The sequence below is a fragment of the Heliangelus exortis genome, chromosome 1 (assembly GCF_036169615.1).
Source record: "Heliangelus exortis chromosome 1, bHelExo1.hap1, whole genome shotgun sequence".
Taxonomy (NCBI): domain Eukaryota; kingdom Metazoa; phylum Chordata; class Aves; order Apodiformes; family Trochilidae; genus Heliangelus; species Heliangelus exortis.
This window is the reverse complement of record NC_092422.1, coordinates 162717194-162740419: the sequence shown is the minus strand read 5'-3', so window position 1 is coordinate 162740419 and position 23226 is coordinate 162717194. Positions and strand designations below refer to the sequence as shown.

The 23226-nt window shown below is 37.1% G+C and overlaps 1 protein-coding gene across 1 annotated transcript in view; it reads left to right on the top strand.

The window, feature by feature from the left end:
- Positions 1 to 21322, top strand: part of RAP1B (RAP1B, member of RAS oncogene family) — a 31139-nt gene extending 9817 nt beyond the window's left edge. The window contains exons 2-8 of the mRNA XM_071733436.1: positions 8135 to 8219; positions 9599 to 9667; positions 12450 to 12506; positions 13931 to 14071; positions 16787 to 16930; positions 18706 to 18821; positions 20077 to 21322. Coding sequence (XP_071589537.1) covers positions 8163 to 8219; positions 9599 to 9667; positions 12450 to 12506; positions 13931 to 14071; positions 16787 to 16930; positions 18706 to 18792 — 555 coding nt within the window. The 5' untranslated portion in view covers positions 8135 to 8162 and the 3' untranslated portion in view covers positions 18793 to 18821; positions 20077 to 21322. The remainder of the gene's footprint in view (positions 1 to 8134; positions 8220 to 9598; positions 9668 to 12449; positions 12507 to 13930; positions 14072 to 16786; positions 16931 to 18705; positions 18822 to 20076) is intronic.
- The last annotated feature ends 1904 nt before the right edge of the window (positions 21323 to 23226 follow it).

Below are 23226 nucleotides of genomic sequence, written 5' to 3'. Positions count from 1 at the left end.
CTCTGAAATTTCCATGCCTTACTTGTAGTCCTGCTTGTTTTTAACTTTTCTTTTTTTTTTAGCTTGAGAGGTAGAATTTACCACAACAGTTATGGGGAGAAATAAATGCTTTTTAATCAGAGGGATGCATATCAGGTAAAGCATGTTGGTTATACCATGATGTGACAATCCAATAATTGATAAAAGTTTTGGAGCTAAATCCTTCCCTGCTATGACAGTAGAGCCAAACCCACAGCAGTAAGTTGCTGACTCAGGTCTCAAAACTTTGTGTATGGTTGAATATTTAGCTTATGCCTAGCAAAATACCATCATGTGGCAATAATGTATTCCCTTAATTTAACGTGCTTGTAGAATTTTTTTAAATGTATGTATTCTTTCTATTGTCTGCCTGGGTTTTCATTGCAAGCATAAAAAACATTTGCAGTTCAGGTCCTCCAGGAATTCCAAGATCGTAGTTATAGCTGGATATTTGACTGGTAGAACATGCACAAACTTACATAGGGGAGAAAATGAAAAATCAGGAAAAACATTCACCAAAAAGAAGAATAAATTCGATAAATATTATGAAGGCAAATTGAGGCTTAAATTGACCCTATAGCTTACATTTTATAAGGAACTCTGAATTTGTATTGACTTATTTGATTTTTTGCTCAAAGTTGAAACTTGAATTCATTAAGTGCTGAAGCATACTGTATTTTCTAGTGGCTTAAGAATGTTCATCACATCACTTGCTTTGAAATGACCTTGTTTACTTTTGTAAAAACTATTGCAAGTTGCACATGCTTATTAGTCCCTTACATTAGGAAGCTTTTATCTTGAGATATCTCGAATCAAGCAGGCTAGTTTTCATCTTCAGAACATCCATTAAGTTTAAGATCTAGCTGGGAGTTAACTTTGACTTCAGGAAAAACATATTTTATTCAGTTATACTAATGATGGAACTAGTCTCACAAGGTAAGCTCATGGCAGCTGCTTTGCAGACATTGTTGCTGTGGGCAGTTCAAGGAGCAACTTTACACCGGGTGCCCTGTTTGTGCAGCAGTAGCTTTTGTTCTCAGGTCTCTGCCTCTGTCTCAGGTGGTTAGTTATGATTTCATGTCACTGGATAAGCTTAATTACCCAGACACCTTTTTGAAAATCCTCTGAAGATTCTCTGGCATCAGTTGAAATATTTGGACATAATTGAAAAAATACTTTTGTCCAAGAAAACTTACTGTATTGGTGGCCAGAAGAACCAACTGACAGTACACTTGTTTGTCAAGACAAAGAGCTATAAAAAACAGGTAAAAACTAGAAATAAGAATTGCTTTTAGATTTGTTTACATAACAGTTGATTGACTTCCAAAGAGTCTGCATTAGTAATGAAATAGCTCTGCTTCCAGGAGTCTTGCTTATAGAGTTCTTTGATGAGACTCGATCAGCTTTTCAATGTATCTTGTCTTCAGAATTGATTTCTGAATCATGTTTTCCGTAAATAAGTGTCAAAGGCAGCTCTGGAGTATTTTAATTTCTCTCTTACATACTGCTTATCCTGTTTAGTAAGAATTATATCCAAGTTGCTTTAGTTCCTAAAATATATAAAATTTGGAGAAAATGAACAGGCTTCTACTTTGCGTTACGTTGTCAAGGTCCTACTCAGGCATTGAAATTATTCTGGGGGAAAACCAACAAAAACAACAAAAAAACCCAAACAAAACCAAACAACCCCAAAAAAACCAAAACAACCAAAAAAACCCCAAAGCCAGCCCAAACCAAACAAAAAAGAAACCCAAACTCCTTGGAGTAGATGGTTAAGAATTCTGGGCTTCCCCATATGTGTAAGTATTTGGGGAGTATTAAGAGAAGTACACATCCCTGTAGAAGAGTTTCTGAACCAAGAAACTCAAAACTTAGTGGAATCTGGATGGTGCAGATCTTTCTGTTAGAAGGATTTAGGTATGGCCAGCTGAGGCTGCTCCAGTAGATGGGAAACATCTTGTCTGGGAAGACTTAATCCTCTGACCTTGGTTGGTCTTGTGACTTAACTAGAGCTATTTTTCCAGGTGTCTTAAACATTGTCATCTTGTTCCATCTCAGGGCTGTTAGGCCTTCTCTGAGAAGCTGGGTTTTTCACCTTGGCTTTTTTCCTCTCAGCTGCTAATTATAAGCAGGTAAACCAGTTGGTTAATTTGCTTCACCTGTGATACTGATGTTTGAAACTTTTTTTTTTTCCTCATGCAAACAGTTGAGGTTAATTTAGGAGTGCTATTCCCAAGGTGATTCTAACAAAGTGTCTCTTCCAGAGAGGTAAATGTGCTGGGGCAGAAGCATTATGAAAATTTTAGTGAATACACTGCATTTTCACAATACAACCAGAATGTCAGGGTCTGAACAAGAATCATGGTGTCTGTAAAGTGCTGAATAATCATGATCCCTTCTGAAAATGATAATGTCACTGGGAGGGGCTGTTTGTTTAATTCCATACCCGAACAGCTAGTTCACATAAGCAAGTCTCAGGGATGTCTTCAAATAGTGATTGTATTTAGTTCATCTCTTTGGCCTGGGGCTGAGCTGCAGTTAACAGCTTGATTTCATTTCATATCACTTGGAAAGACTGAATTATTAGCTTTCCCATTCCTCAAGACAGTTGAATCAAGAATCATAATTTGAAGCTGAAGGAGCTGAAAGAAAACCATATTCTACATAAACAAAGCCACCACTTTCATAGCTATCATATCAAGCCCAATTACACTATTTGAACTTTCCTGAGTTCTTCATTGTTTGATTGCTTTTTAGGACATTTTATAAGCAGTAAGTTTGCTGTTTCTTCATTGACTGCTGAAGTCGGTTTTCTTATTCTTCAACTTTCTCAGCATCATCACTTTGCTTTGCCTTCTCTTGGAAACATCCTTCAAGAAGTTGTTCAAGAAAATGTCTAGGAGGCACTTTTCCCCAGTATATCTGGGAAGGGCAGAAGCAGAAAGCAAGTTTCATGCTCACAGACCTTGTTAGATGTCAAGCTTTTGAGATACTTCATTTTCAGTGAGTTGTCTTGGTTCATCTTTCTTCCTTCTGTTCAGATTAATTTATTCAAGTACCTGCTCCTCCTTTAAAGAGAATCTTTATTGGAAAAGGAGTCCATGTGCATATAAAGCTCTTGCCCCTCTAGCTTATCAAGTACTTTAATTTTAAGAAGCATTCCATAAAGAAGTAGAATTAAGCATTACATTAGTACACTACAGTAATGCATTAATACATGAATTAATTAGAAAAAGTAGTCAGAACAGACTAGTGAGAGTCTGCCCAGGCACAGTGGTTTTATGGACTGTTAAGTTTCAGGAGGCGTGCAAGGCAGCTGCTCAAGTGCTGCTTGCAGTTAATGGAGGCAATCTCAAACTGAGCTCTGTGCTTTCAAGAGATTGTATGCTTGAGACCTCATTGGCATCTGTTTTATATGAAAATGTGATTTCTTTAAGAGTAGCTTCCCTCATTTTTTTCTCTTCCGTGCTAAAACTTGCATTCAACATATCCAGAGTTCACAGTTATGTCAAATATCTGTGCATATAAATACTTGACCCAGCTGTTCAAAGCCAATGCCCGTCCCAATTATGAGGAAAAAAAAAAAAAAGCCTTCCTTTGTGGATGCTTCTTGTTCTCTAGTGCCTGCATAGAGATCTCAGTTGGCAGTATTTTCCTACCTGAAGATGTATGAGCAGAAAAATGAAAAAGCAAACTTTTCATTGCTCTCACTTCTTGCAAGTTTGTAGCTTTAAAGGTAGCCAGCCTTCAAAACAAAATTTATTAAAACAGACTCCACTAGATGAAGAGGGATTCAAAACATTTACTTAATTTTTTTGGTAGGAATAAGTTTAAACTTACTTGTATCTAATTGTTGGGTGATTCTCATCAACTGTCTGAATCTAGGGAAGGAGTGGGCGTTGCTTATCTGTTACTTGGTTATCATTGTCTACTCATTTCTTTTGTGTTTTTTTTTTAATATATCCATTTTACAGCTCTGGGACTGGGTGATCTAGGAAGTACAGACTCTCAAAGGATCCTTTTTCTCCCTTTCCAGTTAATGCAATTGCTTTCTGGTAGCTTCAGAAGCAAAGGGTATCATCAAAATAACTGGTTAGTGCGGACTGCTGAAAATTATTCCTGAGGTGCTACATTGAGGTCTTGTCTTCAGTGTAAAAATGGTTTCTTAATTCTTTTTTTTTTTTTTTTTTTTTTTTTTTTAGGGGTGGCAGTGCATGGTATGTGAAATGGAAGGCACAGACTTTATAAAGAGGTGTTGAGTGCACTAAGTCCAGTATCTGTTGTAGAATGGCTAGAAAAGTGGGTTGTTGGGTTTTTTTGAGGCAGAAAAGGAAATCTCACAAAAGCTTAAGTTTCCATCTCGGGTTTTGTAGTTTGCATCTCTTTCAACAGCTGAACTTTAATGTCTTGCTTAACGCTTTGTGGTTTCTGTTGTTTCAAGTGCTGTCAGGTAACTGAAAGATAAGGTGACTTAAACCTCTTCTTTTATACTTTGTCTTCCTCCTCCACATCCACTTGTTTGTCATCAGTGAATCAAAAGGAAATTTGTTTTGGCAGTGGATGGAGCTGAATACAGTAGTGGTTCTAGAGTCAAGTCTTGTGTCCCTCAAAAAAGTAACATAAGAGCCAGATTGATGTTTAGGATGCAAGAAGTCTGTATCAAACACGTGATAATGGAATAATAGATTTGAGCTAGAGTAGAGGCAGGTCAGGCTAGTTGAGAATCACAGAAAAGTCAAGTTCAGGCAGGATCAGAGCCCTCACTCAGTGTTGGACACACTTGTAGCCATTGGTGAGTGGCAAAGTGTGTGCTAGGCTTTTACACCAAATAGTGTGTCAGACCAGAGCAGCTCCTAGCTTCACAGGCTGAACTTCCAAATATTTAATATTTAAGGATGAACTTCCAAGTCTGGATGCTGAAAGAAGATTTGCTTGCATTAAGTTCCTGAATCCCTGTTTGAGAAAGTGGAATTTGAAGTCTCTCACTAGAACTAAGTTGTTAGCTTCTTATTTCAGGATTTAGAATTTTCTTTGAGGGGTAGTAGGTACTTCAGGAGAAAAGTTAGAAATGACTCAACATACTAGGTAAAACAGATACTCAGTAGCTTCTGCTTAAGTTCTGTTATTTCAGAATTGCTGTCAGCTTTTGTTATTGGAATATCCATATTTAGGCCAAAGACTGAAAAATTCAGCTTAAACGCTTCCAAGACAGTAAAATTGCTGCAGTTCACCCAGATTACTGTACTAAGATTTCCTCTACACCCACCAAGTTTATGCCATTCTAGTAACACCCTTCAAAAAATACAGGCATAACTGAATGTTTGTTTAAAGAGAAGACAGGTAGAGTAGTTACAGACTTAACTTGTCCTGAATTTGGAAGGTGTGTTTCAGTCAGTAGGAGATAATCCTTTTTCTACCATGTGTTGAAAGTCTGGACAATTTATGGGTTTGTGGATCTAATTGAACATTTACAGTGGTGCCAAAGAGATTAAAGTGGTGGTGTGTATGGTTCTAGTGGCCCAAAAAAGTCTGTATAGGGAAGGAAACAGTTTTTAATGTCAGGAGTGCAAAGATGTGTTCTATTAGGTGTGAAAGTCCCTGAAGAGTCTCAAAAGTCATGGGTAAGGGAAGCCTGTGGAGGAACCTGCTTTGCATCAGGTCAATATTATTTGCTTATGGCTTTCTCCTTGCATTCCTAATGCTTGCTTAAGGTTCAAGAAATGGCTTGGGTAAGTGAAAGATGGCTCTTTCAGTGTTTGCAAGATGAAAAATAGGACTTGGCCTGTTGATTTCTCAAGACTTCTAACAATGTGGAGTTAATCAGTGATGGCAAAGAGGGACACAAACATAGAGGTGCTCTAATTTCCATGTCAATCATCTTAGTATTTTGTGGGGTGTTTAGCACCCAAAGATGCTGTGTAATCAGTGCAGATGAGAGGGGGCTTTCTTACCTTGCTTCTGCTTGCTTTGCACCAGTTGCCTGCGTTGGAGTCCTTGCACTTCCCTTCTTACCCAAGCCCCAAATTACTCATGGGCTGGGGAGGCTTTCATCTTCCTGAGAGGGCAGAGAGGGGAGCAGACAGATAACTCAATATAAAGTGCTAGAGGAGAGGAATGGAGATTTCCCTCCCAGGGTAGCTTAGAACAGTTTCTAGCAGGAATATTAAAAGGTGTGTTTTCTTCAGCAGTGTGATCCAAAGATGTGTCTCAAAATCTGTAGTTTTGTTCTGGTTTTGCTTGGTCAGTTTTCAGCCAAGATGAGGGAGCAGATCTGGCAGACTGCATGGAGCAGGGGAACTGTTCTAGCTTGTGGGAGAGGAGTGGGCTCAGGAATATTTTAGTTGCCTCCAGTTATTCATGAAACTACAATAATTACAAGTGTTCTTAGGTATCTAGCAAAAAACTAATCAACTTTCAGACTTAAGCAGGGATTTTTTTGAAAACTGAGTGAAAAGACCTGCTGTTCTTTTTGAGAAATGGTTGTTTGTTGGTAAGAGTTAGGCTTAATTCTCTTGTAATAAGTCTGTCTCTGTGATTCTTTGTTTATCATGTGTTTCAGAAGGAGAAAATGGATTCTAGTTCCTCTCTGGTTATTGTTTCTTATCATTAGCAATTGTTAACTTTACATGGTAGGGTTTATTGAGTATTTCTTTATGTGAGAACAGTAATGAGGTAGTGGAAATACTGTATTGGATGGTTTGCAGCATTTTATTGTAGCTGCATTGAGCTGATATCTTGAAAATGACCAAATTAAAAAAGTAACTAAATCATTTTACCAGATCCTGCTTAGTGAACTGGATTTTGGTGTCATGGTTGTACTTTCAGCATTGAGATCAAACTTCAGGTCAGTAGATACAATCTCTGGATGTTGTTTGGAGTAAATGAAGATACAAATAAAGAGATGCTGTTGCCTAAAGAAGTTTTCTGTGTGGTTTTTTTTTCTTTGTCTTTTGGTTTTCTTTGTCAGAATCCTGATGCTTTCAGTTCTTCAGAGAAGACTGGATGGCACAGATACATCACATGCATGTCAGCTCTTATGAGCAAAATCATTTACACTTTGTGTATATATATGAAATTACAAAAACTTGTGTGATGTGTAATGAGTTTGGGAGATAGATGAGAGGATGTGGTAGCTGTGAAATTTGAGACACATTTTTAGAGTGACTGTACCAGTGCCACAAGTAACAAACAGTAGCAGCTCTTTACCCAATAAACCTCTTGAATACTCTGAATGTAGTGGTTGTAAAACTGCAAGCACTTAAGGCATCTGTGTGGCTCTTGGGAAAAATGGTTTTGATCTGTTGTTGCAAAGCATAGTGCAAGCAGATTCTTGTGAGTGAATAAAAAATCTTGGGAAACCTGTGAACTACCTTAATGCTTGCTGTGACCTTAGCTGAGAGGTGCTACAGGCTTGTTTGCATGATTAGAAGAGATTTTGTAGGCTACTGGAAAATATTGACATGAACACACCTCATTGAATGATACATTGTAATCCAAGTAATTAGTCTGTCAATTGGAGTAAATTAATTTCTGCTCCTTCTTGATTGTAAGTAAAGGAGATTAATCCATCCAGAGGCTTCTGAGGAAGTGGTACATAGGTATGAACAGTTCTTCCAGATACTTGTGCACTTTCTTTGAGACACCTCTGATATTTTTGTAAGATTATGATACTGAGCTTGTTAATACAAAGTCTTAATATGTTCTTGCCTCTCTAATTTGCTGTTTCATGGGATATAAAAATCTCATTTTTTAAAAACTTAACCAAATCTGTGCTGTCTTGACCATGTAATTAGGCTAGATAACACACAAATAATGATTCAAGTGTTAAAATCCTAGTAACAAGAAAACTTTGGAGGTACTTATTTTTTGTGCTAGATGAAAAAGTAGCATAGTTCATCAGTTACCAAGTCTTGAACAAATGTCCATAGTTTCTATATTGTGTAATAATTAAAGTGACCTCCTACTTAGGTTGTGCCTAGTTATAATAATGATATATCTCTTGCATTTATCAGTTGACTTCAGTATTTAGCTATTCATTTCTATGCCATCTTAGAGTGTCATAAAGCTAAAATAGACCTGTTGATCAAAATGGTGAATAATTTATTGTGCATTTTAGGTATTGAGGGTGATTTATCTCTTGCATCATGCGTGAATACAAGCTAGTGGTTCTTGGTTCTGGAGGTGTTGGAAAGTCTGCTCTGGTAAGTACTCTGTGAAGCAGCTCAAGTACATTTCCTTAGGCTTTTGTGTCTTTTTTTTTTTTTCTCTAATACACTCTCTAACCTGTAATTTTTTTATGTAAATGTGTGCAAATAAACATAGCTGTAAGGACTGACTGCTGAGGGTTCCTGATTAGAATAGGTGCCTCCTTTACTGGGTGTATCTACATACTCTATCAGGTGCTGATATTTTTGGATGGAGTCAGTTGATGGTGTCTGGTCAGATCTGTGTCTGTGTAACAGTGAAGTGCACAGCCACAACATTGTGAAAACTTCTGGCTTCATGGGGAAAGCCACCTGAAGATTTCTGAGAAATCAAGCTGCTTCATGAAACTTCACAATGAACTGGTTTCCCTGTGCCTGGCTTTTGTAACTTCTGTCTCTAGAAGGGTCTTCAGGGTGCTGTTTGCTTAACTTTTGATAGTGGTCAGTAAAGCACTTATTTTTCTAATGCAAATATAAATATATATTTGCATGTTTAGAGGAAGTTTAGCACTGCATCTTTCCCTGCAAGTAGGTGTGTAGCTGCAGCAGCTATCTCATTGTAAACCAAAGAGCTCATGCCTTTTGGTTAAACTATTTCAGAAAAGTTTAGTCTCCTGTAGATTAGCACTGAAAAAGTTCACAGAATAAGACGTTCCCAGCCCACCTAAAAACTTGTTTTTCAGTTCTTTTAGTTTAATTGTGCATCTTGCTATAAAATAAGGTCTAGAGGTCGACCTAACAGGTAAGAAATACTCTCTTACAAAGCAGTTCCTAAAGGAAAACTAGAATGACAAATTGTCATAGATTCTGGAAGAACTTTTTCCTTCACCTCTGAATTCTTTATCTTACTGCAGCATTTCTGGATTTGAACCTCTCTTCTCTGACTTGGCCATTGAGTCTTAAAGTTCCACTTGACTTGTGCTAAAATCGTCCTACGTGCTAGGTACATAGGAGTTTCCTGCTACTAGTTAAGACTAGTAACTGCTGGCAGTTGTTTTTTGACTAATTCCTGTGCTGGCAGATAGGTAGCATAAGATGCAGTAGTTCTAAATGCAAATATAAAAGCCATTATCCTATTCAACTGAAAACTAATAATGATTCCAAGAGTTAAACAAACCTTAAATCGATGGATGCTTGATAAAAGAGTGGATAAAGGCAGGTGTAGCATTGCTTTGTCTAACAGTACTTAGTTAACTAGGCATAGTTTTTATGAAACTGTATATATATTATTTATACATCTACCTTCTTGTTTCTTATGCCATCCACTTAATTTTTCTTCAGAAAATGTAACGGATAACTGAGTTATAAGTGATTTGTGTACACTGTTTACAAAATGTAGTGAATGAGAGGAATCTTACAAAACTTATGTGTTGCAGACTGTACAGTTTGTTCAAGGAATATTTGTTGAAAAATACGATCCCACGATAGAAGACTCCTACAGAAAGGTATGTGCAAAAGACCTCTCGTAGTGTTAACAAAACTGCAATACATACAGTCAAATATTTGAGTCATTGCTTGAAAAAGGGTATGCCTGGTCATGCTATGTAATATGAGGTAACTTAACAAGTTAACAAGTCTGAAATACAAAGAAGCTCTTAAAGTCTGTCTAAAAGGAATAATTCAATACTGTTTCTGATGTTTAAGCATAAAATCTTGCTAGTCAGTAAAAAATGGTAATTTTATTGTCTGAATTGGGAGCATTGATTTAAAAACAAAAAAACCCCCACTTCTTATTTTTTACTATATTTATTATTTGTTTCTGTGTGTTAGTATCTATAGGTAGATCTGGATTTCTGTGTTGGAGGTTCTAAGCTTCTTTATTACTGGGAAACAACCAAAACCAACTTAATGCTCACCTTTGAAACACTGGAGGTCACATACTGTATTTGTAGAAATTTAACTGATGTCTTGGTACACTTTCGTAAGCTGAGATCTTCTTATTAATAAAACTTAACATCAACCTGCCACAAAGGAACAAACACAGTGGCCTGTTAGTTTCTTTCTTCAGTGTGAAAGGCTGAAAGGTCTGACTCTGCTTGCATCATCTTGAGTCTCCATATTGCTCACTCTTCAGTTTCAGCTGAGACCATGATTAATATTTCAGGCTACACCTGGACTGCTACCAGAAGAGAACCATTTGGTGAAGCAGATTTTCAGCTGTATCAGTCTCTTAATCCATCTTTCCCATTTTAGCTGAATTTCTTTTCAGATGCACTGATATTCTGATGCAGCTCATCGTGTGGCTACATAAATGCCAGTGTCTTTACAAGGGAGTCAAAATGCACAAACTCTAGGGAGTGGGCAGAAACTGCTAAATCTCTTTCAGCACTGGGCTACATTTATATTTGAATAAAGAGGCTGCACTAACATCCATTGCAACCTATAGTTACCAAAAGCTCTTCTGAACAGAAGAGGAATTAATGAGAGCAAAATTACAACTTCACACTTGTGTTCTTTGACCTCCTAGAAGTCTACATGCTGGAAAAATCCTGGTCATTCTTTAAGTAGCTGGGCTTCCAGCCAAATCTAGAACTTTCATTAGAGAGGCAACAGCAACACAATCTATATGGCTACTTTGTACTATAGGAACAGGGATTTTGAATCCTATCCTGATAATTGGTGCAGACCTTTGCTGGGTCAGTCCCAGTAAATTACTCCAAGAATATTCACAAGCTGTACTAAAAAGTGAAATATTTCCTCTGTTACATTTTTACATTATATCATACTAGATTCATGGTGTTTGCTGGGTGAATTTTTCCTAAGACTGTTTCCATGGAGCCTGAAAAAGCAGTGTCATCTCAAGAAATTTTGCTAATTAATTTTTTTTTAAGCAAAGGTCTTACAGTATTCTTTTCAGGTTTAGTCCTAAAGTGACTAGGAATAGTTCTGTGTAGTCTTTTCAAATCAGTCAGATTGTTAAGTCTGGACAAGACTTGATGCAGTTACTTTCTTCCCCTCACTGCTAGTTACAATTCTAATTCACTGGTTGACATGGGTGACTTTAAAATGCATTGGCTTGGTGGTTGCAGTTATGTGTAATTATTCTTATATCTAATTTTATAAGATTTAAAATTGAGAGGATGTGAAAAATTGAACGTTTGTCTGGAACTAAATAATTTGATCACGAAGTCTTGAAACTTGACATCTTGGTTTACTCCTCCAAAATTTTTTCACGAAGAGAATAGGTGCGTTTTAATCAGCTGAATAACTTTGTCAGCAATATGTGCTCAAAAATGTCTATTAAAGAAATTGCCATCCTTAGGAGACATGGGGGAGATGTAAGAGGATTGGAAATTTTGAGCCCCAGAAGCTTAAATCTAGTAACAAAAGAAAAGCTCAAAATTACACTAGTGATATATATATATATATATATATATATATATACACACACACATTAAGAGTAACTTGGTGAATATATATATAATATATATTGAGAGTAGAGGACACCAAGTTCTTTCTGAGGGCTGATCTGTTAACTTTGAGTTTTACATGTAAATGGAAGCAAGGGAAGTGTTACCAATACCAATAGTTTGAAAGAAAATTTAAAAATTGGTAGCTTGCTTGAAACACCTTGAGAGCACTTCCGTGTCCTTTGCCCTCAAGGTCTCTGTTTTTTGTTCTGTTTTTTTGTTTTGGTTTTGTTTTTTTTAATGAGGTAGAAACTAGCTAGAGGAACTCTGAAACAGATGAAGAAGCTGATCTGGATTCTTAAACCTTCTATTTTTACGTTTTTTTCTAGGATGGATCACTTGCCTAATTTCCTCACTAGAGGCTTGTTTTGGGGACACCACTCTCAGAGACTTGCTTGGTTTATTGTTTGCTGTGTACTTCTTATTGTCTTGTTGATCTAAATTACTATTAAATGAGCATTGGTATGCCAGTCCAACTTTCTGGCTTTCACCTGTACTTTTCTTTCAATCTGTGAATGACCCCTGAAATAAGCAGAAATCAGTTATGCTGCCGTTACAAATTTAGTAGCCTCATTTTAATAATCAAAAATCCCTAATCACTTTGCAGAGTGGTACTTGGCTGCTGACTCTGCTTTTGAAAATGTCACTCGGGCTCTTTGAAAGCCTTCTTCCCACTGTTTTCAAAGTGTGTATCAGTACAAACTTAAGTCATTATGTTGCATTATGTATTTGCATATATTATCACACAATTCCTGATGTCTTTGGAGGGGAGAGTTGTAAAAGGAAAAAGTCTAACCACATCTTTCTCTCTTGACAGCAAGTTGAAGTAGATGCACAACAGTGTATGCTTGAAATCTTAGATACTGCAGGAACGGTATGTAAAACCAACTTTACAGATGTACAGTGTTAAAACCATTGAAAGCTGTAGGGCTATAAAGGATGATTTTTCCTTCCTCATTCTCTAAAGAGTAACCGTAGTCATTGCATTGGGTTAAAAGATATTCTTTAACATACTAGTATTTAAACACTTTATTTATATTTTTATTTACTGCAGCAGAAAATGAATTGCAAGTTTCCTGTGAGCTCATGTTCTGTCACAGGGGAACCATGAGACTGAGAATTTTACAAGGTTGTGCTGAGGTTTTAAGTTCATGTTGCCCAGAGGAAGATTTATGCCCGATGGTTACTTGGGTTTGATTTCTGTTGCTGTAGAGAATATGTGCTTTCTTCTCCTCTCCTTTTTCTTTAGTGTGTGAGAGATACTCTGACACTGGGATAAAAATAATGTTATTTTAGTCAGCTCTTGTGAAATCAAAGCATGCAGGGTTTATGCTGACCCTTTGCATCCTGGTCTGGTTTTTCTGATTGTTCCAAAATGTACTGGAAGCAGTCATTTCCTTCATTGATTCCAGTGAGTGCAAGCTCAAGACCCTTGGAGTGTAGCATGTGTTCCCTCAACTATAATACTGCTCTGGCCCATTAATAATTGATTTACATTCTATATTGAAGTAAGGCAACATAAAACTACAGAAAGTGGCTGTTCTCCCAAAATAAATTTCACTTTTCACGTGGCATACAGCAAGGGTCTTGGTGAGTGTTTGATCAGGTACCAGATCACCAATGTTGGTGACTTGTCCCCAATGCAAGAAGTCCAAATGCTGTTGCACAGTCACACTGGTGAGGGTTTTCAAAGAGGGAGAAGTCCTAATGCTGCTGTGCAGGGTACCAGTGAGTCCCTCATGTGCAGTATCATAGCTGTCACCAAGCCTAGGAAATGTGACTTGTCTGGTGAGCACCTCCATTGACTCACTCTTGTTGAAAATGAAAGTAGAATGTAACACAGGAAAGTGCCTAGGCTACAAAATGGAGGCTGAAAAGAGATGCATTTACTTTGCAGTGTGTTTTAAACAATTCTCAGGAAGTGTGACAAAGTTGGTGTGTATTTGTGAGGATTGTGATTTCTGTAATCTACATTTTACACAGTGTACCTTCTACTGTATCTCTTGTGTTTTTAAATTAGTTTGTGATAATTTTTTTTCCCCAGCATATAGCCCTTGACAATATTTGGACATTGATCAGTCACCTCAGATAATGTTCCAAATCAAATTTACTTAAAACCACTTCACTTTACTGTGATGCTTAAAATCGAACAGTAAAATATCGGTCAGTTTGAAAAGGGGAGAAGGGCATCAATGCACCATACTTGTGATTCACTTGTGAGCTGACATGTATGGCAGTTTATGCAAAGAAAATGCAAATTGAATGCAACATCTGTGTCTTTTTTTTTTTTAATTACAGGAACAGTTTACAGCAATGAGAGACCTATACATGAAAAATGGACAAGGTTTTGCATTAGTATATTCCATCACAGCACAGTCCACGTTTAATGATTTACAGGATCTAAGAGAACAGATTCTTCGAGTCAAAGACACTGATGATGTAAGGACCTCTAAAAATGCTAAATACTTATATTTACAGTTTTCATTATATATTTTGTATTATATTACAATAGCTTCCAAGTTTTAAGAGCCCAGAGTTGTGGTGGTGTTAAATCCAGATGGTGGCTGGTCACAAGCAGTGTTTCCCAGGGCTCAGTTTTGGGACTCATTGTTTAACATCTTCATCACTGATCCGAATGAGGGGATTGAGTGCACCCCCAGTAAGTTTCCAGTGATACTAAGTTGGGCAGCAGTATTTGATCTGCCTGAGGGTAGGAATGTTCTACAGAGGGATCTGGACATGTTGGATCAATAAGCCCAAGCCAGTTGTATGAGGTTCAACAAGGCCAAGTCCTGGTTCTTGCACTTCAGTCACAACAACCCCAGGCAATGCTACAGGTTTGGAGAAGAGTGGCTGAAAACCTGCCTGTCAGAAAAGGACCTGGGTGCTGTTTGACAGCCAGCTGAATGTGAGCCAGCAGTGTACCCAGGTGGCCAAGAAGGCCAACAGCATCCTGGCCTGCATCAGAAAGCTTGGACAGCAGGACTAGGGAGGTCATAATTTCTCTGTGCACTGGTGAGGCCACACCTTGAATTCTGTGTTCAGTTTTGGGCCCCTCACTACAAGAAGGACATTGGAATTGCTGGTGTGTGTCCAGTGAAGAGCAGTGGAGCTCGTGAAGGGTCTAGATCACAGTTCTTCTGAGGAACATCTGAGTGGAGTTGTTTGGTCTGAAAAAGAGGAGGCTGAGGGTAGACCTTACTGCTCTCTACAGCTACCTTAAAGGAGGTTGTGGTGAGGTGGGGTTTGGTCTCTTCTCCCCTCTAAATGAGAAATAGGTTGAGAGAAAATGACCTCAAGTTGGGTTGACAGTTGGACTTGATGATATTAGACATCTTTTCCAACCTTTATGATTCTCTGAAATCAGCCAGTAGGATGCATAGTACAGAAGAGCAATTCCTAAGGCAAACTGAAGAGAATGTAACTTGTCATGTGGCACATGAGAATTGTCTTTTTTGTTATCTTCCTTTCAAATTTTTAAAACTGTGTATCACCTTCTTCACTAGGACAGCAGAAAACATTTCTAAAGCAACTCTGTTCTTATCTCAATTGCTAACAGTTCAGGTTTGAAAAAAAAAGCATAATATTCAAAGCTCTTACAGAAGACCATTAGCTTTAAACTTGCATGTTATGTACCTTTCATATATTGTGTGTCTTCTTGCAAGTACATTTGATAATACTGTTTCTACACAGTTTTAGTATATACCTATTATCATTATTAAAGCTGTGATGTGAGGCTGAGGTATCCCAGTTTATAACTGGTTAAATAAAAGACTTACTGTGATGGTAGATAGTTAATACTTAGTCCCTTAATAAACAAAAGAGTAGTGTTTCAAATGTGAAACAGTAGTAAACCGTGCTTTTAAGAGAAACACCTTGTATGTTGTAGCCATCAGACATAAAATCTTCCTTTGAAAAAAGTAAGCAGTTAACAGTTTTTAAGTGTGCTCATCTCAGTTAAACTGCTCGTGCAAACTTTGATACCTTCATTACTGCATGCAGTGCATACACTTTTGTCAGCAGGAACAGAATGTATTTAATATTTCAGTTTCAGGGAAATTCATTGTGACTACCATAGTACAAATCACTTTGTACCTTCTTACACATAAACACGTCCAGGTCTAGAAGCAATTTGTTACCCATTATCACAAATGTATCCTGAGAGGGTTGTACTCAAGTTGCAGTGCTTCTCCCATCCAGAACCTACCAAATTATAGGTATAACTTAATTCCATTAACCTTTTGTTTAGTATCAAATTAATTTTGTACACTGAAACCGAGATAAATGAGAATTTCAAATGTTGTCACATTTATGTGGAATATTTATGCTGATTTGCATAAGCTTGCTTTGGTACTATTTTGATAGTATTTTGTTGGAATTTTATCTCTTTAGAACACTTCCCCTCCATCTTTAAAGTCATTCCATAGTATGAGGAGAAAGGTAATGAGTTTCAAGTTGCAACTTTTGTTCTCACAAAACGTGCATAAAGGTTTTCCTATGCCAAAGCTTAGGTATGGGGAAATTAAAAGATCAAAATATTATAAACCTTTTCTTAGCATATGAATTCCTAAGAAAGTTAGTTATGTCCTTAAATTAGTACAGGGACAAAAAAAAAACCAAAGCAAAACCACAACTTGGTATGATGGCTTTTTCTTACCACAAAGGTAGATTCAGCATTTTTCTAGTTAGTAATTTTGGTAAGCTTGCATGATTTTGCTCTGTGTGAATCAGCTTACTCTAAGAAGAATTACACTGGAAGTAGAGGAATGGAGAAAGGAGCTTTAGCTTCCTTTATCAGGTTAACCAGTATAGGCTACTTTTTCCAGGATTTCTGAACACGTGAGAATCTTTCACGAAATTTTTCAGTAGACTTCTCTATCTTAAACACCTAAAAATGAAATTTCGTTAGGTCTTTTAGAAATGTGACATTTTCTCCATTGGCAAATCCTCAAACCATACCCACCCTGCTAAGGAGGAGGCATAAAATGCAGTCACTTTGATATGAAGATGAAAGTCTCACACAACTGTTACACCAGAGCTTGATTATTCTGGAGGTCAGAATCCTCAAAGAATTCCGATAGGGCTTTAGGTGTTCATTTACATTGTGCCTTTCCAAAACTGTGATGAATTCTTTGGTATAAATTTTCATTTTAGGTGCCTATGATTCTGGTTGGCAATAAGTGTGACTTGGAAGACGAGAGAGTTGTGGGAAAGGAACAAGGTCAGAACCTAGCAAGGCAATGGAATAACTGTGCATTCTTAGAGTCTTCTGCAAAATCAAAGATAAATGTTAATGAGGTAAGACACACTAACTATGGGGGGAGAGGGAGCAGGGATGGAACACTGTGTTCTGGTAACCAAACATTACTGTTTGTCAAGAAAAACTAATGAAATTATGAATAACACTCACTATAATGGACAAAACTGTACAAAACTACTGTGAGATCTTGTGAGTGTTTCTATTAAGGGATGTGGTTAGCTTTGACTTGGGACTTCTCAGTTATATTAATTTAGTATAATTAGTTTTTAAATTACATTCATATGAATTTAGGATAAATACTTTTTTCATTCCCCTGTTGATATATCTCTATCCACTGAGAGTGCACTGCTAGACTACTTTTTTCTTTTAAAGACCTTTAAGTGAGGTAACTTACATCAATTAGTTTTAAGGACTTTTTTGGTATTAAATTATTTGAGATGGTAGGGACAAAAACTCTTAAGGGTTTTGTCCAAATTAGCAGCTGAATAGAGAAGAGACCTAAATAAGTGCTCTGTAAAGAATAAAGGGAAGCAGAAGCTTCTCTGCTATCTAGTTCTGTATTTATTTAGCAGGGGCAAGGTGACTGATCAAACATGTGCATTTTTGAGACTTGCCATAATACGTGCCTTCTTATCCAGTGAGAGTGCCAGCATAAAGAGAGGGATGCAAGAGTTTTCTAGAAAAAGAAGCTACATTAGTCTTTACATTTCTGGAACAGCTTGAATATTGATTATGATACAAACTTCAATTCATTTTCTCTTCTGGAAAACACTGTTGGCAGCATCAGTCAATTTGAAAGGGCGTCTGTACAAGTCTTGGTTGAGTGTGGTGCTTTTAAGCACAGCTGATTTTAAAAATGAGTAATATGTGATTAGTAGGGAATTTCTGGAAACTATTCTGTTTTTCTTAAATGTAAATTAATCAACTTAACTGTTTAAAAGTCATATGTTTAATAAGCTAGAACTTCATCAAACAATAAAAGCCCTTGCTAGACTTACTGCTGCTTTGCAGCAAGTGCTTAGGAAACTGCTAAGATGGAAATAGCATGAGGACTTCCATGATATAGGAGATGCAGAAATTGTTGGAAAAATGTCAGTTATGAACAAAGCAGATGCTGTTTAATTGTAGTTTGCAGACTTGTCTTAAATTAGCCCTTCAAAATCATGTTCTAATTAGAATTCTAGGAGATTCAAAGTGTGAGAGCGTGATACGTGAGTTACTTTTCTAGGAAATGTTATGGTTATGCCATGCTGTAGTCCTAGAGAGGCTGCTGAATTAATTCTCCAGACTTTATTTTTAAAGGTTTTGGAAAAGTGTGATCTCATTCAAATACAAGAGGCTACTACAGAATATGCACTGGGCTTGAGTTACCTTGAAAATGTGGAGTCAAAATGGAAATTTCTTCAAAATAATATCTTTATCCACCTAAAGGAATAAAGATTTTTTCCATTTTGACTCCACAGCTGTGGCCTGTTGGCTCCAGTGCTAAATTGCCAAGTAACAGCATATAGTAGTTGGTCATTGTGATATACATCATCCTTGCTCAGATAAATCTGACCCAGAGATTACACAGTTGAAGATTATAGATGCCTTTTCAGCTTGTTTCAATGAAATTAGAAAAGCCAATGAGCTCAAACCTATGATGAATAGGTACAAATTAAGTATAAAAGTTAATTTTCTGGCTTGGTGATAACTAAATATTTACAGCAGGTTCTTGAGTATGTGGGTAAGTGATTATATGTGAACATTAAAGACTTAAGGGTATGAGAGAAGCCTCTTAATTCCATTAACCAACTAATTTTTATATTCTCAGATCTTTTATGACCTTGTGCGACAAATTAACAGAAAAACTCCAGTGCCTGGAAAAGCACGCAAAAAGTCATCATGTCTGCTACTTTAATACATAGCTGTACTGTAGCTCTGAGCCAGGTAAACCTTTTAAAGTTTTCTGTGTGTTATGGCTATTAAACCCAAACCAAACAAAACCAAAAGGAAACCTAAACAACTGTGGTAGTTGTTGATGCAGAAAATCCTTGAAAACTGTTTACATTATTATAGAAACTTAAGGGTGGGTTTTTTTTTCGGTTTTAAAATTAGAATTACAGATATGTACAAGACACACTGTTCACACCAGTATAAATCTTTTTCAAGTCTTAAGGTGTTGGTAGAGCTCAAATTAAGGCTGTCTGTGCCGATACTTTAAAAATTTAACTTTTGGAAAGGGGGTTCTTTTTTAAAGGGTGATAGAATATGCGCAAGAGCTCAATTATCAGGAATGCACACTGTAAAATATTGCAGTTTGCATGCTAAAATGGCACTTTCTGCTTCTAACTCCTGCATATATTTGCATGATGCTTTACGGATGCTGCTGAAGGCTCAAGCATGCTCCAGCCTGCTCTTTAGGAAGCTTTTTCAGAAGTTAGTCAGCAGGCATGAATCCTTTTCTGCTACTTGTTCTTGGGCCAGTCTTCTCTTCCTTTCCACCTCTGAGTCTTTGTATGGACAGAGGTGTCTCTTGTTTGGCCTGACATTATGCAAGTTGCCTGTTCAGCTCAATTCCCTTTAGTTTTACTGGACATAGAGTGGTTTGGTTGCTTCAGTGCTATAATCCATCATTGTGTCATCTGACAGACCTATTTAATATACTGGAGGATCTTGGTAGGACATTTTGCTATCATAAATTACAGGCTTTTGTTAACAGTCAGGTAGTGCCATGTTTAATTCTTTTTCGATATTGGTATTAAATTTTACTCAATTTGAAAAACTTGAATCAGTTAAAAACAAAACTGAGAGCATTCCAAAAGCTGAGGATGGTGGAAATGGGTACTGTGTTTCCTTAACAGGGATTTCAGTCCAGGAGTTTTGGTCACTACAAATGTGTTTTTAAAGCCTAAAAGCACTTTTAAGGACTGAAGCTGTCATACTGTAAGCAAAACTAGTCCCACCCATCCATTACTACATCCACAGCTCAGTTTGGATTAGCATATGTATCCCAGTTCAGTTTTACTGGTTGAGATATTCATTTGTATGTGTACAGTAGAAACTATTTTTGTGGAGGAGATACAATACAATTATTTTCCCAATCTCTTTGCCAAAAGCTTTGCTAGTTCCTTCTTCAATAGTCTTTAACTAAAGAGCAATGACAAATAATTACCAATACTGACCTTTCATTTTGTTGTTACAGGTCTGAAGAACTGTTGCCCAATTCAACAGTGCCAGCATTCCAACTTTATTAAACCTACCAACATCTTAAATGGACTTTCCTGTGGTGGTACCCTTTAAGAAATGGATGAAAGCTACTACATCAGTTTGCACATTCTAATCACTTTCCAGTGTCACGAGAGATTTTTACTTATAAATATTCTAAGTGTATGCAACTGGTAAAACCAGAGCCTACATCCAGTATTACTGATAAGAGACATTGTTCATCAACCAATGTTGTACATGTATGAAAACTGTGTACTGTATACTTCAACAATCCCCACTTTCTATTGGAGAGTACAATAATGTAAATCCTAAAAGCACCACTATTTTAGCATAATAAAAGAAAGTCCAAAGAGCTCCTATATAGACTACTCCAGATAACTTTGCTTCATCGGTATTTGTAGCTTATTGTAACTTTTTTAAAGAAATACAGGATCATCATCATCATCGTATTGTACAAAAGCGCTTTGATTAACACAACAGCTATATAGTTTTTTAATTTTAGGAAAAACCTGTGGAGACAGTGATCTAGTCTTTAAGAGTCCTTTCAGTATAACGTCTGACTAAAGACATGGCCTTTAATATCTGTTGGGAAGGAAATGTCCAGACTTTTCAACCTTTTATTGTATGTTTCCTTTTCCTTGTTTACATAGGGAACAATGTTTATAGTTGTGTGTACAGTGGGGGTCTACAACAAGAAGTGTATATTTTAAAACGATTTTTTAATGATTTAACAATTTTTTGTAAATCATTCTTGGGCTTCTGCAGCTGTAGATTCTCACTGTGAATTCCCTTGCTTGCTCATGCATAAGTGTATTTGCAATACCAAATATACAGGTTTAGTAATTTTGCCTGTTAGTGATTGTTTTACATGTGTAACGTTTTGGTTGAGATGTTAAATGGTGGAAGAGTACTGTGGATGTGAATGTGGGAAGTAATTTTAATCATGTGTAATTGGTCACAGGGCCTAAGTTGCAGTAATTAACTTTTGCTGATTTATTTAACAATGCCTTGTTGCTTTGTATGCATTAACGTTTGGGTGTAAAGATTGTGTGTATATCCAACAGGGAGCCACAGTATTTAAATTGACCAACCTAATGTTACAACTGCTTTGAGGTGGCCAAATGTAAACTAAAAGCCTTAATTAAAGTGGTGCAATTTTGTATGACTTAGCATCAGTAGTTCAATAAATTTGGATTGCCATGCAAGGGCTTGCATTACAGTTATATACTACTTGAATGTTTTGTGTTTTAGTAGTGCTAGTAAATGTTGTTTTTTACATGTCTCTTGAACAGTGCAGATTCATACATTTTAGGCTGAAAAGGAACTGTTACAACTTTGTCTTCTGACAAATACATGCTGCAGGTATTTCTTCTAATAGCATCCCATGTGCTACGGTGGATGAATTTCTGACTGAATGAAATTCCATTTACAGTTTTAGACTTGGAATATTCTAAGCCCTAACATGTAAGGGAGTCTCTATATAGAAAAATACCTGTCTTCAGAGGTTAGAGTGTCAGTGGCTGTTTTGGGAACTTGAAAATACGTTGCCAGCTATTTTCCTTCTTTCCAAATTGACTTAGTGTAGCTTAAAAAAAAATAAATCTTAAATATGATTTTTCTGCATGATTAAACAATATTTGTTTGGCTTCAAGGAAGTCTGCAGAAGAGCATTCTTGCAGTATTGAGTGTTTTGCAGACTTTAAATATCTGCTAACACTGTTGGACTGTGAAGTGGAATGTGTGGACTTCGAATTATTTCCTGGTCTTGGCTTTGCTGCTGAAAATTAGTGTCACGCCCAAATACTTGGTGTACCTCCTGTGTCTCTGGCACAGAATTATCAGAGCTTCCTCTAAGCCAGCCCTGCAAATTCAGTCAGCTTATGCTAGCTACTACCAGTGAGCTTTGAAATGGTTGGCATTGCCCAAAGTGAATTAAGGAGCCCACCTGATCCTTCCTGCTGGTAATTTCTTCAGTCATCAGCATTGTTTAATGGAAGTAATACACTCTTTCACTATGCAGAGCTAGAGTTAAGACTGAGATTCCTTTTCATTTATCATTGGAAACCAGAACATGTGGTTAATGATTCCCATAAATAACTCTCTCAGCACTCTCTGCATCCTGATTGGTCCCCAGAGTAGGTGAGACTGGAGCACTGGATGCTCTAGTTCTTTTTTTCACCGAGTACCTTCCTCCTTGATGAGCTAATCAGTATTTTTCCTCCCTTCACTTTCAACCTCTGCTTATTCAGGTCTTATAACACTTTTATGTCCCAGTTGTCCTTTTATCTGTGTTCTTTTTAATGTGTTTCTTTTCCAGGCAGCTCTACAGATGGCATTGGGTGGGAGGGAGAGAAAATTCTTTGATAACGTCAGAGAGGATGCCCTGGTCTGGTCTCAGTGTCCAACCAAAGAGTACAGATTACAAGGAACATCAGGCTTTGTCCTGAAAGCTCTGTGCTGAAGCATTCTTGGTTGCTCTGTGTAACAGCAAATGTACAGTTCCTCAGCACTGGAGGCAATCAGTTTGATCAAACCCCAGGAAAGCAAAAATTTTTCGGACTCCAGGCTTTAACATCTAAAAAACTGTGCTTAAAAAGTGAAACTTTCTCCCCCTATATTTAGAATGTAGGGCAGATTTGTAAAATCAATACACCATAACACCCAGGTAATATCTAAACCCCATTATTTTTCTCCTTGAAAGCCTAGGCAGGCTTCAAGGGAGCAGTGTCCTGGTTGTTGAAGGGAAGATGCATGACAAAACAATGCTGAGGAAGTAATGGACACGAAGTTTAAGGAAAACACATGAAATAATTTTCTTCATATCTAAGTAATTGCAGCATAAGAAGCTGTTTCTGCCGAGGAAGAGAACGTCCAGTTCCCCACAGGAATTGGAACTATGCAAGCAGTTACCAGTTCTAGAAAAGAATCCTGTCTGCTGAAATTTCTGAACAAACATTTACGTATCTTCAGGATAACTGCTTTGTGTACTACCAACACTTAAGAAGTTCACACTTGAACTACTTGTACAGAAACAGAATGCTTCTCGTAAAGCTGTGGCTGAAAACATGCATAATTCATGTCCTGAGAATGAATGCAGTAATTTTCCAAATTCAGTGTTGATACACAT